General features: G+C 40.0%; 1 protein-coding gene across 2 annotated transcripts in view; it reads right to left on the reverse strand.

Annotated features, from left to right (window-relative positions):
- Positions 1-284: 284 nt before the first annotated feature.
- The window catches only part of ITN1 (Ankyrin repeat family protein), a 55,859-nt gene continuing 40,491 nt past the window's right edge, over positions 285-15,652 (reverse strand). For both annotated transcript variants that reach the window (XM_089411845.1, XM_089411844.1), the window contains exon 4: positions 285-1,557. In XM_089411845.1, coding sequence (XP_089267971.1) covers positions 721-1,557 — 837 coding nt within the window. In that variant the 3' untranslated portion in view covers positions 285-720. The remainder of the gene's footprint in view (positions 1,558-15,652) is intronic.

The raw sequence follows: 15,652 nt of genomic DNA on the forward strand, positions 1-15,652 counted from the left end.
CAAGATTAAAAGAAATTTTTATAGCAGAGGCTTTGTATATAGACTTTTAGACAACATAAAAATACAAACACAACAAAAAGTCAAAATTGGGAGATTGCTTTCATGTTATCCAAGATACTACAATAGGGCACTTTGAATTGTTTCTGTGATTACATACGAGGACACAAATTCTAATCTAGGAATGAGGTGATTCGGCTCATGTAGAGCTCTCAAACAGTGGTGAAAACGTAGGTGCGTAGTAAGCAAAGAGTTAAATTTAATCCCTGATGTTTGCCAACTGGAAATCAAAATAAAATATTGTCCCATTCAAAGCGACATCTTCAGATCATTTAAAAATAACATATTAATTGATGTCCCTATGGGACAGAGCTATGAATTTCAATCCACTAAGAGAATAACGTAGCATTGGTGTCCATAGGGAATTTGGGCAAGAGCTACCAGATCAATGTAAGAGAGATGAACCTCACTAACCTTCAAAATCAGGTATGTAGCAGCAGATTGCAATGATTCCATCCAAAATCCTACATTGCTGAGCAGAACCCATGGTAATCAAAACTCAATGTACTGATCAGGATTGCTTCTCTGAATAAGCTTCAGGTCTACAAAAATTACAGTGGATGCAAAGAAGCATACATATGGTGAATCCAATGAGTTTGACAGAATCCATATGAGTTAAATCACATCAGTGATTTAAATGCATTATATTTGAAGCAGCAGTTATTAGAGTACATATATCCTGTCATATTCAGATTCAGAAAACTCTGAAGGTAGGTGCCATGAGTTTGATCCACGGCTATTCGAAGATTTTCTTTTCCTGAAAGACCTGTTTCTCTTGAATTTGACAACAAAGTAGGTCATTGTACCCAACACACTAATCATAATTATGCCACCTATTAACGTAACAGTGATTGCTAACCATAGCTCATGGCGACCTGCAACAATGTATGCAGATGCAATGAATGCTACGGTTGTACATGCAGAAGCCAGCCACATTAGTTTATTAATCACTTCCACCACCTTTCTCTGAGATCTTGTTTCCCATCGTACTAGAGTGATCTGTACTACCACAACAGCTAACGATGTAAACAGGGCAAATGCATTGGAGATGAAAAATATTTGGAACAGTGGATTATTGGCTACTGTGGCCTCTCCATTAACAACATAGCCATAGCCACCAGGAACTGTGAAAAGGGCAGCAAATGCTATAGTGGCAAACAGGACAGCAACAACTGTTATTGAGTTCGTGGCATTGTTTATCCCTTCCCTGTGCAGTTTCTTTAGTTCCTTCGCTATGCCATTCACGTTTTTATTGGTCTTTTCAGTCTGCCTCAGCTGATGGTAAACTTCGTGATGTATTTCACTCACAGTCTTTTTTAACTCATCTCTAGGTCGATTCAAATCCTTAGCCCTAACTGCACCAAAGTCAGCAAGACAATCTTTGATTTCTGATGCCGCTTCCGAGTTGGGCAACTCTTCTGCCAAATCCATAGCAGTCTTATGTAACCGATTCATTACATTGACGTTGATGTCTGGCATCTTAAGAAGCTCTTTCACTATCTGCATCAAACAAAAATGGTGGGCATCCAGAGTTAATTTGATAGAATTTCCCACAGATACTAAAATTACAAAGCAACTTATCACAGAGAGAGAGAGAGAGGGGGAGAGGACATCAGTATCCATTCAGTAATCACTGTTTGCAACACATCACAATGGTCATATGTCATATCTAGTGGGTAACTGCCTACATCCATTATAAAGTTAGCTACGACTTGTTATGCATCGTTGTTGCACTTATTTGGTGGGTTTTGTTAAACATATTTGCATTGAGGATGAACATTGATGAGCTAACTCTGCTTAACAAGTTGCACGAAATCTTTGAGAGTCTATAACCACATGATGAATGCCTCATTTATTATCAAAGAAGGGATTGTTTGATGCTTTTGAGCTCCACCTAAGTGTATCAAGTTATCAACTCAGATTTTGATAAGTCCTGCAAATCAATACACACCTTCACCCTGGAGAGTGTGGGTGTTGGGGGCTGAAAGTGTGTATGTTTTAAAGCACACATGCACATTCTCATCTCCTGGGAGGTAGGGTTGTGGGGGCTAAGGATGTCCATGTCCTCGCACAGACACACCTTCACACCCCTCCAACCTCACCACCCACTTACCCTCGAAGTGAAGGTGTGTGTGCGCATACTTCTTATATAATTACACAACAAATTAAATAACAAAATTCCAGCTTCTTCTACACCAATATGCTTTAATACATCTACTATATTGCAATGCCCATGAAAACACCCGCCCAATTCACTCCTTTTTCGAACTTCATTATGTATATACCCTTGCAAAATTTCAATTGATAGTAATGCATTAAATGATTCACATAATAATACATTTCTAGAAGGGATCATGCACATATATGACATGGAATGTGACTGAGGATTTGACACAGTAGGAAGGAATGATGTTGCACACTCTTTCTATTCAACTTAATACAGAAATAATGAGATTGAAAATCACAAAGAATTCAATTTCTTGAAGACTAAGCAAAGCAACTTAAGGCTTGTCCATGAAGATCATCATCATCTAGCGATAAATGACATGTCCCGTCATAACATAATAGATCTGAAAAAAGCTAATTCAAGTTGACAATATCAGTCTACCTTTATACTCTCTCTACTAAGCTTGATCTGCACACTAAAATCAATGATTTCCTTGGCCTGTATAGATTAACATCTAGAATACAGAGATACATTAAGTCTTGGAGATCTTTCAAATGAGGCCACTTGTGGCTAGTTTCATGAATCATGACATAGAACATAGGCCTATATGTTAATTTTCAAACCATGGTAAGCAGAATCTGCAATTAGAAAGATTAACCTAAATACTACGTAGCTGAAAACTTCAAAGTTTCAATCAAAACAGTAGATATAAGTATGCTAATCTACAAATACATACAGCTGAAAATTTGAACAACAAATACACAGATCTGAATTTTCAATCACACCTATCTTCTATGAATATTGAAAGAAGAAAAAACATTGCAATAGCTCAAAAAAAACTCACTAACAAACACAATGGTGCACCCTGCATATCCTTTATAGAGTAGGAAGAAGAGGAAATATATAATGTATTTGGTCATATGCAAGAAGAATTCAAGGTGACTCAATCAAACCCTAGCCTTAGTTTGATCATCTAGTGTTCCCCGGCTGCATGGATAAGAGTGCCAAGTGTGGCACAGTTGGAAGACAAATTGGAGCATGCAGGTACGCATCCCCTTACCTCAGATATGCGCCCTCTACCTAATCAAGAAATCTATCATGCATAAGTGCCCTAACTGACTAGGGATCAGCATGCTCCTACCAACAATAAAGCATGCATCCAGATTACGGATACTAATAAAAGAAAGGCTCTGACAGTATATAAACTCTATCTGATATTGAAATTGCTAAATTGAAACATCAAACTGGAATTAACCTATGTTCCACCAAGACTACGAGACGTGGGGACGTGGGTGTCGGGAGACACACAAGGGGGACGTGTGGGAGTACACTCAAATTTTAAGGAAATTTAGGGGGGATAGGGGCCCGCCACTAAATTTCCCTAAAATTTGAGCATACTCCCACATGTCCCCCCTGTGCATCTCCCAGCACCCGCGTCCCCACATCTATATTATATATATATATATATATATATAAAATTCAAATTCATATTTGATAATAAAAGCATAAATATATTAATCCATATATAATTGAATTAAATAATGAAATACAATGATCCATACTCATCATTCATACTGATACATACACCATGAGATTCAATAATGAAATACATTGATACATATTCATCATTCTAGAATCTAGATTGATTTAAAAATTAAATTCATCATTCATCATTCTAGAATCTAATTATTATTGAGCAAAATCGACTATAGTAGATACTAAATTCTGAACACTGGAATAGTAAATTGATATAACTCAAAATTCAAAAATAGTAAAAAGAGACAAGTCAAAGAATCAGTCTAAGGTCATCAATATCTAAAGTCAAGACACGAAAGTTAAAACTGAAAATTAATGGACAATGAACATTGAAGGAGTGCCACAGGGGAGTAGAGGAAATAGTTAACTAGTAAGTCCGATAGCATCGTGAGGTAAGCTTGGTAAGTCGAATGAGTGAGTTAGGGATTGCAAATTAGTTTAGGTTTCGATTTTTGTTATGTATTTTTCTTTTTAGTTTTAATTTTTTATAATTTTTTGTTTTTTATAAAAAAATAATAATTTATTTAAATTTCAAGGGTTGTTAGACAAAATTGATGGGGATGCATCCACCATCAAAACGGGTCCTTTTGGGCTTCGTGCTCTTGATTAAATGTTAGTTCTAGACCCTCATACATGATAGAATCCAATGGAAACATTGCAATCCCCCCAATCTTAAAATCCTTAAAATTGTGAAGTTTGATGGATTTTGAGTGGGATCGAAAATTCTGCTTTCTCAATATGAAATCCAATGAGGTCGGAACCACTCTCAAACATCATGATTCAATTAATGGGAATGTTAAAATTTAAGTAATTAAGAATTTAGCATTACCATTAATTACATATCATTAGTAGGGTCCTAGGGTTGAATATTAAGCTTCCCCACTCATAAATTATTGTTTTCAAGCAAAATTAAGGGGGGATGCCTAGCCCTTTCCAAGGGGGGTACCCACAAGCACCCCTTTTTGGGAAACATGTCCCCCACACCGAGGAAACATTTCCCCCTGCGTCTCCCCGCATCTGCTCAAAAGGGGAATGTGGGGAAACATCTCCCTAGGTGTGCCCCCATCTCAAGTGTGTGGGAAGCAAGAGGTGTGTGCACCCCACCCTAGGGGACGCGTCCTCGTGGCAATGTTCTAAACATTAGCATTGGGATATAATCAGCGAGGGTCTAGAAAACCAAACTATCATAAAAATCAAGAAAATATCGGTAAAAATTAAGATACCACCAAAATATCAGTAGAAATCAACAAACATCAGCTAGGCCAAAAAATCATGATTTCACAATTTTATCGCAATAAAGTCAAGATGTTTGCAACATTGCTCCATGGAACACTGGAATTAAATAAAGGTGTGCATGCATGCATTCAACATGCATGAGCCTATACCAAACACCAGTCTATACCTCAGTCTTGCACCCCCATTCAACCAGTGCATAATTGCTATAAAGAAAGGCTAATGGCATCATCTCTTATGTCTTCTCGATTGCACCATCGTTAGGAGAATCACTAGTTGAGCAGTAGGTAAGAACTCTAACACTCCCTCTCCATGAGGAAAGTGTTTTTCACCAAACCCAGTCTCTCCCTAAGCATCTTAAACTTCCACTTTACTAGGGGCTTAGTCAAGTTGTCAATAACTTGAGAATTTGAAGGAACATACTCTAGGATCACTGCACCCTCTTGAACTTTGCACTTGAGAAAATTGTACAAGATGCCTATGTGCTTGGAGAAATAATGAAGCATTGGATTCTTAGAGGGTCTAATACAAATCTAATGGTTACAATGTATCATAGTAGGCTCCAACCTCTGACCTGTCAACTCTTCAATCAATTTATGAGACCAAATAACTTCACAACTAACAAATTTGGTTGCCATGTATGTTGCCTTCGCTAAACTAAATGTCACTACAACCTGCTTCTCGTTGAACTAGGGTATCATACCTAAACAAAATTGAAACAAAACCTTGAAGAACTCTCCTTTCCACTTACATATCCAATGTAGTGAGAATCCACAAAACCATGCAACATCAACTCACCACCTCCTACATACCTTAGATCATGATATATCATGCCCTTCAAGTAATGGAGAAAATGCTTGGGAGTCGGTAGCAACCTACTGAATCTACCTTGGCTCAAACATAAATTGGCTTAATGTGTTCACTGCAAAACAAATATCAAGTCTAGCATTTCTCAGATACATGAGGGAAACTATCAATTGTTTGTACACTTATGGATCTACCAAGTTTAAATCTAAATCAACTGATGACTTCATATTATATATCATAGGAGTAGCGAAGGGTTTATTGTCCATCATTTGAAACTTCTTCAAAATCTCAACTACATACTTACCCTATCTGAGGAACACCTTACCTAGACTTTGCCGAACTTTAGACTTGAGAAATGAAGCACAATAGTTATGTCCTTCATGTCGAATCCACATGCCAACTCTGTGTTACACCATGCGATGAGCTACTTAGAATTCCCTATAAGTATCAACTCATCTACATACAAGACCAAAACAAGTAGGTTAGATCTATCAAATAAATAATAAAGATTGGGACCTACAACAGTCTTGGTGAAGCCCAAACCTGTCAAGTACTTAAAAATCTCCAAGTACCACACACATGGTGCCTGCTAAAGCCCATACGATGCATTCTTTAATCTACATATATGGATTTCATGCTTATACACCTCAAAACCTCCAAGCGGATTTATGTAAACCTTCTCCTTAATCAATCCATTCATAAATGTAGTTTTAACCTCTATTTGATAATCAGACCAAGCAAAATTGCTAAGGACATGATAGAATTGATGGAGGTAGACTTGGCAATTGGAGCAAAAGTCTCCTCATACTCAACTCCCTCTTTCTAGGAGAATTCTCACTGTACAAATTGAGCCTTGTACTTCTCAACATCACTATCAGTTGCATGCTTCACCTTGTAAAATCCACTCAGAATCAATCATTGATTTCTCTTCTGGTTGTGGAATAATCTCCCACACATTAATCTTCATGATGTAGTTATACTTCTCCACCATGGCATCCTACCATACTTTTTCAACTGTTGCTTCTTTATAATTGCAGGGTTCTACATCAATAATGGAAGATATCAGTGCAACATAATAAGGAAACTACTTAGGAGGATGACTCACCTAAATAAAAGTTTTAGGAGCTCCAACTTGCTCCTCTACCTCCTGCAATATCTAGGTAAGCCACCTAGATTTCTTGGTTGCATTGGAAGGTATTTAAAGCATTGATTCCATCTCCAAAACCTTGTTGATTGAATTTGAATTTTTTATTTCTATGGATCAACATTTGGGATAACAAGTGTTTTCCCCTCCTCAAGTTGGAGGTTATGACGACCTTAAGGACAATTGTTAAATTTTAGGTATGTTCTATGCTGAGAGCAATTTACTTCAATTTTTCACATTAACTCAATATCAATTCCAAATTAGCAATCACATTTAGCATGATAGTAAAATGCAGATAGAACATAAACATAAATCGCAAAAGACAAGCCAAGACAAGAGGACACAAGATGTGGCGCTAGCCAGGGACAAACCCTAATGTGGGGAAACCCTTGATCAATTCTTCTTATGTTCTTCAATAGTTCAGCAAAGAGAGAGATAGTACATAAACATCAGAAGTTAACATTTTGATTTATCAAAATAAGAGCAGAGATCTTCTCTAAGAAGATAACACATGAGGTAGCTGATCTGAACTCAGGTGAAGGCATACTGCCTCAATTGATCCTTCAAGGTGACTCCATGACCATGCTGCACCCATCATTGTGTTGCACCTCATCACTGAGCTGCTCTCATCACTATGCTACTCTTCATCATCATTATGTTGCGTCCTTCATGTTGCACTATGTTGTACCCTTCATTGCACTATGCATACTACAATACATCATCATCATGTTGTTGCACCCACTGCTACAATACATCATGTTGCTGCTATACATCCATGTTGTTACTATACATCCATGCCCATCATCGCTATGTTGCACCCATCCTCACTGTCACCTATATGCAGCATACTGCAATACTGTCATGGGACAACCTTAGCTGCTTGCTATGGCTTGCAGCCTAGCAAATCAGCTAGAGGTAGCAACCCTTTAAATCATGCTCACAGATCATCACCAATATGCCCAGAAAGTCCTAAATTAGCCCACGCTGTCATCTACAGCAATACAAGACTACTAATGAGCCTCTCTTAACTGCAGATAGGGGTTGCATAATAAGTCTTCCTCCATGACAACTTCTAAACAATGATAGTCCTCTTCCACGTTGGACGTTCCACTACCATTGGTCTTAGAATAGAGACCCTTTTCATTACCAAAAGGCTCCTTCTGCTTGTTGCATATAAGGGCTTTACAAACTGATTTTTCTACCAGCGTATAGGAGTCTTTGACTGTGTATAAGGGTCACCCTTTGAACAGCAATTAGTGCTCTTTAGAATTGCGGATTACGCCTTCACATGATGTTGGTTAAGGCCTCTCCCTCTGTGTCTTAGCTCACCCTTTAGGACTGCGGCTAGGGTAACATAAGACAGCAACTAGGGCTAGATATGAGTCCCTTCTTGCTGCGTATATACCCTCATGGATTGCGGCCTAGGGAAACCATAAGTGTTGTAGCTAGGAGACTGCATTAAGGTCATCTCCATAGGGTCATCACCATGACAACGTTAGGTTGCAACCATGATTCCTCTAGGCCAGAGCTTAGGTCTCTCTGCGTTTAAGGGCATGACATCATTAGAACACTTGTTCCATGACTGTGTTTAGGAGGCTTCAGCCTTAGGGCTTTATTTCCATGCCAACATAGGTGTTTCTTGATGATAAAAATAAGGCTTCTTCCATGGTTGCATTAGGCTTCTCCATTAGGCAACGTAGAGCCTTCTCCATGACAGCGTAGAGTCTTCCCCATCATAGCTTCTAGGGCAACGTAACACCTAGGGCACTCCCTCTAGATCTCATCTCCATCAAACCCAAAACAGAATAAAGAGAGATCACAAGAGTGAGTGTGTGTCAAATGACTTAAAGTCCTCTTCTATTTATACTAAAACATGGAGGTTAAGTGGGGGCAATTTGGTTGTCGGTTGACCTTGACGAATTGTCCCATAACACAAAAAAATTCATATCTCCATGAATACATGTCGGAATCAGATGATCTTTAGATCAATCCTACACCTCTCAACGAGAGGAATCCATGAAAAATATCAATTTCCATAAATAAGAAGACCCACATGGAGTTTGGCCCTAGTTGCCAATTTTAACACTCCCTCTCAACTAGGGAGAACTCCATTTTCTAATCCATCTGCCAGACTGTACTATCTCTGCCATCAGTGCCCTGCACTACTCTACTCTGCTCTGCTCTGCTCATCTATGAAGAAGAAGAAGTGATCGAAAATGTATCATACCATCCTCTATTGACCCAAAGTTAGTCCCATATAAAAGATAGTGTCTCATACTACTCTTACTGACCCAAAGTCAGTTCCAATAAAGAGAGTGTCATCCCACTCATACTGACCCAAAGTCGGTTCCAAAAGAGAGTGATTTATATCACTCTCACTGACCCAAAGTCAGTTCCAATTGATCCCAGATCAATATTATCCTAGCATAGAGAGTAAGGTAGTAACACGATGCGTCCATCGGTACTACTATGGTCCCTATCCTCATTTCCCTACTCATTGGCCAAATCAGAGGTACTTCCCATGAGTCCCAGACTGCATGGGTAGGATGTCTCGGCAAGAGAAGGATGAACCACTAATCCGGCCTACATGTTGCCATGGGGTATCCCAGGGGAAGGCTGAACCACTCACCCTGTACACAACAAATCACTAGGAGAAGGCTAAACATCTCACCCTATGATTGTGTCTCAGCAGGAAAGGATGAACCACTCATCCTGCCTACATCGCAGACATTAGGGTAAGGCTGAACCACTCACCCTATGGTTGTTCATCGCTCCACGGTGTACCCCCAAACCCCCCTGGAGCTCCCAGAACTCAATGTCCATATCATATAGGACCCTTAGGAGAGAGTCTCTCCACGACTCCTAGTCGTTCTCAGAAAGTCAAGAATTTGACCTTTCCCAGGGGCTTCGACAAAATATCGGCGACCGCACATCAGTCCCAATGCGATGGAGCCTTCTTCCTCCTCGATGTACCACATCCTAGATAAAGTGGTACCTGATGTCTATATGCTTGGAGCGATCATAGAACACGAGATTCCTCAACAATCAAATCCCCCTCTGGTCATCACAGAAGATCACGATGGTATCCAGCACGTGTCCAAACAGCTTTCTGAAGAGCTTCCTCAACCAGGTAGCTTCACACGAGGTCATACTCGTAAGTATGTATTCGGCCTCAGCGGTGCTCAAAGTCGACTTCTGCTTCCAACTCATCCAGGATATCAAAGCAGAACCCAAAGAGAACCAGCACCCATAAGTGCTCTTGTGATCCTCCACACTGCCTGCCTAATCAGCATTAGAATAATCATGCAGTTTCACATTTCGGGCAGTGTATCTCAATCCATGAGAGATTGTGCCCTGAAGATATCTCAAATGATTCTTGGCACCAATCCAGTGCGGCTCAACCATATATGAGCTCAACATGCTAGCTGCAAAACGTATATCCAGACGGGAGTTCACCAAGAACATCAATGCTAGTATGAGTTTATGAAACTCAGAGACATTTCCCAAATCAAGTTCGGCATCACTACCGCATAACTTCTTAAAGTTATGCTTCATCGAGGTAGTCACGAGCTTGCAATTCATCATTCCAAATCCAGAATCCAAATCCCTCTTACTTTTGCAAGTGAGAGGGTTTGCACCTGTCAAAAAGAGGTCGTCCACATAAGGTACCAGTATAAGAGGTCTATCATCCACAACCTTAAAGCAATGGTTTGGATCGGCTTCACTCCTAGTGAATCTCAACTTCATCAAATAGCTATCAATCCTCTCACACCAATCTCGGGGTGCTTACTTTAAATCATAGAGAGTTTTCTTCCACCTGCATAAATGAGATTCCCGATCATGAATCTCAAACCCCTCAGGTTGTTCCAAATCTATGAACTTTCCACATGAGGGGAATGGTCCCCTTGTAAGCTTTCCTTCGGTACATCTTGAGCCTTTACCTTCATGCATTTCTTGAATTTAGGCATCCCTGTCACCATCTATCTCACATCGGGTAGAGCCCCACAATGAAGATGGGCAAACCTCCTAAGCTTTAGAAGAGATGTGTCAACCCAATGGACTTCCTACAACTTGATACAAATTGCCAAACCCTGAACCCAAGAGTGTCTTTAAAAATTCCTTATCCACACACGTACCTTTCCATTGATGAATGCCATCTTTGTCTTCCATTGCCTAAATGGACCCCAGGTTCTTCTTAAGAGCGAGTCCATAAAGAACTTCTTGTAAATGAATCGTGCTACCCTCATTCAATTTAAGGGTGGCGTTCCCTACACCCTTTCTGGGATAGGTGGCATCGCCTCCAAGAATAATCCCCCAGATTGTTTCCTTCTCTATCAAATTATAGAGAGCTTCCTTCTATCCGATGAAGTGCCTTGAAGCACTACTATCAATAAGCCAAATTCCCAAGTAGTCTGGAGGAGAAGTAGTGGACAGGGCCAATATAAGATAATACTCCTTCAGCTTATCAGAAACAACATTTGATTCTTCATACCTCTTGCTTTCTTTGAAGAGTCTGCCATTTCCTTGATGACCTGCATTCCTTTTTGCTTTTCCATTGTACCTGTCATTCCTTCAATCATTGAAGATGCCCCTGGAATGACTGTTATCATCATCAAGTGATGTGTCCCTTCTATTCAGACACTCCTTCGCATAATGGCCAAACTTATTGCAAGCAAGGCATCTGCCTTTCCTTCCACCCTTAGATCAGATGCTTCCGCTACGCCACTAGGATAATATTCTCTGCTTCGACTTCACCCTTAGTGAGTTTGAAGTGGGATGAGGAACCCATTGAGCCTTTTGTCCTTTCCAACTATCTTCGGTGATTTCTCTTTCACTCTTGCTTGGGCTTTGTCTTCACCTCAGCTCTGATACCATGTTAAATTTTAGGTATGTTCTATGCTGAGAACAATTTACTTCAATTTTTCACATTAACTCAATATCAATTCCAGATTAGCAATCACATTTAGCATGATAGAAAAATGCACATAGAACATAAACATAAATCGCAAAAGACAAGCCAAGACAAGAGGACACAAGATATGGCGCCAACCAGGGACAAACCCCAATGTGGGGAAACCCTTGATCAATTCTTCTTATGTTCTTCAATGGTTCACCGTTCAGCAGAAAGAGAGAGAGTACATAAACATCAAAAGGCAACATTTTGACTTATCCAAATAAGAGCAGAGATATTCTCTAAGAAGATAACACATGAGGTCGATGATCTAAACTCAGGTGAAGGCATACTACCTCAACTGATCCTTCAAGGTGACTCCGTCACCATGTTGCACCCATCATTGTGCAGCACATCATCACTGAGCTGCTCTCATCACTATGCTGCTCTTCATCATCATTATGCTGCATCCTTCATGTTGCACTGTGTTGTACCCTTCATTGCACTATGCATACTACAATACATCATCATCATGCTATTGCACCCACTGCTGCAATACATCACGTCGCTGTTATACATCCATGCCCATCATCACTGTGCTGCACCATGTTGCACCCATCCTCACTGTCACCTATATGCTGCATACTGCAATACTGTCATGGGACAACCTTAGTTGCTTAATATGGCTTGTAGCCTAGCAAAGTAGCTAGTTGTAGCAACCCTTCAAATCAAGCTCACGGATCATTACCAATATGCCCAGACAGTCCTTAATTAGCCCACGTTGTCATCTACAGCAATACAAGACTACTAATGAGCCTCTCTTAACTGCAGATAGGGGCTACGTAATAAGTCTTCCTCCATGACAACTTCTAAACAATGATAGTCCTTCTCTTCCACGCTAGAAGTTCCACTACCCTTGGTCTTAGAATAGAGACCCTTTTCATTACCAAAAGGCTCCTTCTGCTTGCTGCATATAAGAGCTTTACAAACTGATTTTTCTGCCAACGTATAGGAGTCTTTGACTGTGTATAAGGGTCACCCTTTGAACAGCAATTAGGGCTCTTTAGAACTGCGGATTAGGCCTTCACATGCTGCTGGTTAAGGCCTCTCCCTTTGCATCTTAGCTCACCCTTTAGGACTGTGGCTAGGGTAACATAGGACAACAGCTAGGGCTAGATATGAGTCCCTTCTTGTTGCGTATATACCCTCATGGATTGCGGCCTAGGGCAATCTTAAGTGTTGCAGCTAGGAGACTACGTTAAGGTCATCTCCATAGGGTCATCACCATGACAATGTTAGGTTGCAGCCATGATTCCTCTAGGCCAGAGCTTAGGTCTCTCTGTGTTTTAGGGCATGACATCATTAGAACCCTTGTTCCATGACGCGTTTAGGAGGCTTCAACGTTAGGGCTTTATTTCTATGCCAACGTAGGTGTTTCTCCATGATAACAATAAGGCTTCTTCCATGGCTGCATTAGGCTTCTCCATTAGGCAGCGTAGAGCCTTCTCCATGACAGCGTAGAGCCTTCCCCATCATAGCTTCTAGGGCATCTCCTATTAGGGCAGCATATCACCTAGGGCACTCCCTCTAGATCTCATCTTCATCAAACCCAAAACAGAATGAAGAGAGATCACAAGAGTGAGCGTGTGTCAAATGACTTAAAGTCCTCTTCTATTTATACTAAAACGTGGAGGATAAGTGGGGGCAATTTGGTTGTTGGCCGACCTTGACAAATTGTCCCATAACACAAATAAATTCATATCTCCATGAATACATGTCGGAATCGGATGATCTTTAGATCAATCCTACACCTCTCAACGAGAGGAATCCAAGAAAAATATCAGCTGCCATAAATAAGAAGACCCACATGGAGTTTGGCCCTAGTTGCCAATTTTAACAACCATGCATCCCTATCAACCTTCATGTCTCAATTCACTAGTGTCATCCAATATAATGGAATATAAACTCTGTAAGCCTTGGAGGACTCATTATAACCAACAAACGCACCCTTCAAACTAGAGGGTCTGAGCTTAGTTCTTTATTCTTATGGATATGAATATAAATAGGACACTTGAAAACACGAAAGTGTGACACTTAGTTTCTCACCACTGAAATTTTCCTTTGGTGTCTTATCATTCAATACCTTATGAGGAGACATGGTCAAGATGTAGACTGTTATACTACATTTTCCTAAAGGAACATAGGTAGATCTGTTAATTTTCTCAACACTGGATTTGATTTCAATTCCTTTATACCCAGAAAATTTATTCACCCCGATAATTTATTTTTTTTTAAATTGCCAAATAAAAATACATTGGTGTTTTAACTAATTTAATTTGCATCAAAAGCACAAGTGGAAAAACCAATCAAACACACAACATAAACTTTACCCTCCAAATATTTCCTTCATTAATTTGCTGAGGAAAATTAAGGGCTCCCTTAATGGGAAAAATGGCCCTCAAAGAGATACAAAAAATACAACAATTGGAACCTAATGAAATTAGCCCCTAGAAATTCACCCAACGCTTTTATTGGCTACCTCTCACACGTGTGGCCCTCCAATGGCTTCTCAACCTTCACACGTGTCCTCAACTCTCTCGCCTCTCACACAAACGACCCTTGTGCTAGTACACACAAAAGTGTGGCCTCCTTTGTGCTCTACTCAGCTCATGTGGCCTCTAGCAAACTCTTGGCCTTCACATGTGTGCTCCACCTATAAAACTTGCGCCCCCTATGAAATCTCCAATTGCATACCTTTCCTTCTCTTCAACCTCTAAGTCTCTCACTCTTTGAGAAAAATCTCACTTCTCAAATCTATAATATCTTGCAATTGTATTGTGTCTTTCTCTTCCCTTTAGCTCTCTTTTATAATTATCATTGAGCCAAAACCCTAACCCTAAACCTCGAAAGTGATGCATGGATAAGATTAAATCTTAACCCATTTAAATCAATGGTAGTTATTAGATCTAATTCACTAAAGTGATTAAACCAATTTTCCTTAGAAAAATTTAGCCCAATAGCCAACATTGAATAATTAATTAATCAATGTGCTTTTTCTTAATTTTAGCTTAGGCAAGAAATCATTAAAGTCATTCAACATAAGTGAGTACCTAGAGTGCCTTGGACCACTCCTCCATGTTTGACACCTAGCCTATGTGGAAGTACCTGTCCATTTCTATATCATAAACACTCCCTCCTAGAGAGGAAGGTATTTTGCACCACCCCTAGCTTATCCCTGTAGAAGACAATCTTCCCCTTCACTAGAGGATTGGTGAGAATGTCTGCAACCTGCTCATTTGTGGAGATATAATGGAGTTTCACAGCTCCTCTTTGGACTCTATCTTTGATGAAGTGATACTTGATCTCTATATGCTTGGGCCTATCATGAAACACTCGATTCTTAGAGTGTTTGATGCAACTTTGATTATCACAGTCAATCACTATGGGATCCAATTCAAAACCAATAACCCTGTGAGCACTTGTGGCCTCACAACTTGCCAAAGTCACTACCATGTACTTGGTCTCTGTTGAACTGAGTGCTACAGAAGACTGATCCCTGCTAAACCATGAGATCATTACCAACCCCAAGTTGAAACAACACCCTGAGGTGCTCTTCCTATACACTACACTCATAGCTCAATTTGACTCTGTGTAGACTTGTAACTGCACTCCACCATTCTTGACACCTCAGCCCATACTCCATAATACCTCATAGATACCTAAAAACATGCTTCACTACAACCCAATGCAGCCTCCTCAACTCCACCATAAACAAGTTCAGGGTATTCACAATAAAGCATATATTTGGCCTAGTGTT

Source organism: Pinus tabuliformis, chromosome 3_1 (genome assembly GCF_031772625.1).
Source record: "Pinus tabuliformis cultivar Carrire ecotype Pingquan chromosome 3_1, CPIR1, whole genome shotgun sequence".
NCBI classification, from domain to species: Eukaryota; Viridiplantae; Streptophyta; class Pinopsida; order Pinales; family Pinaceae; genus Pinus; species Pinus tabuliformis.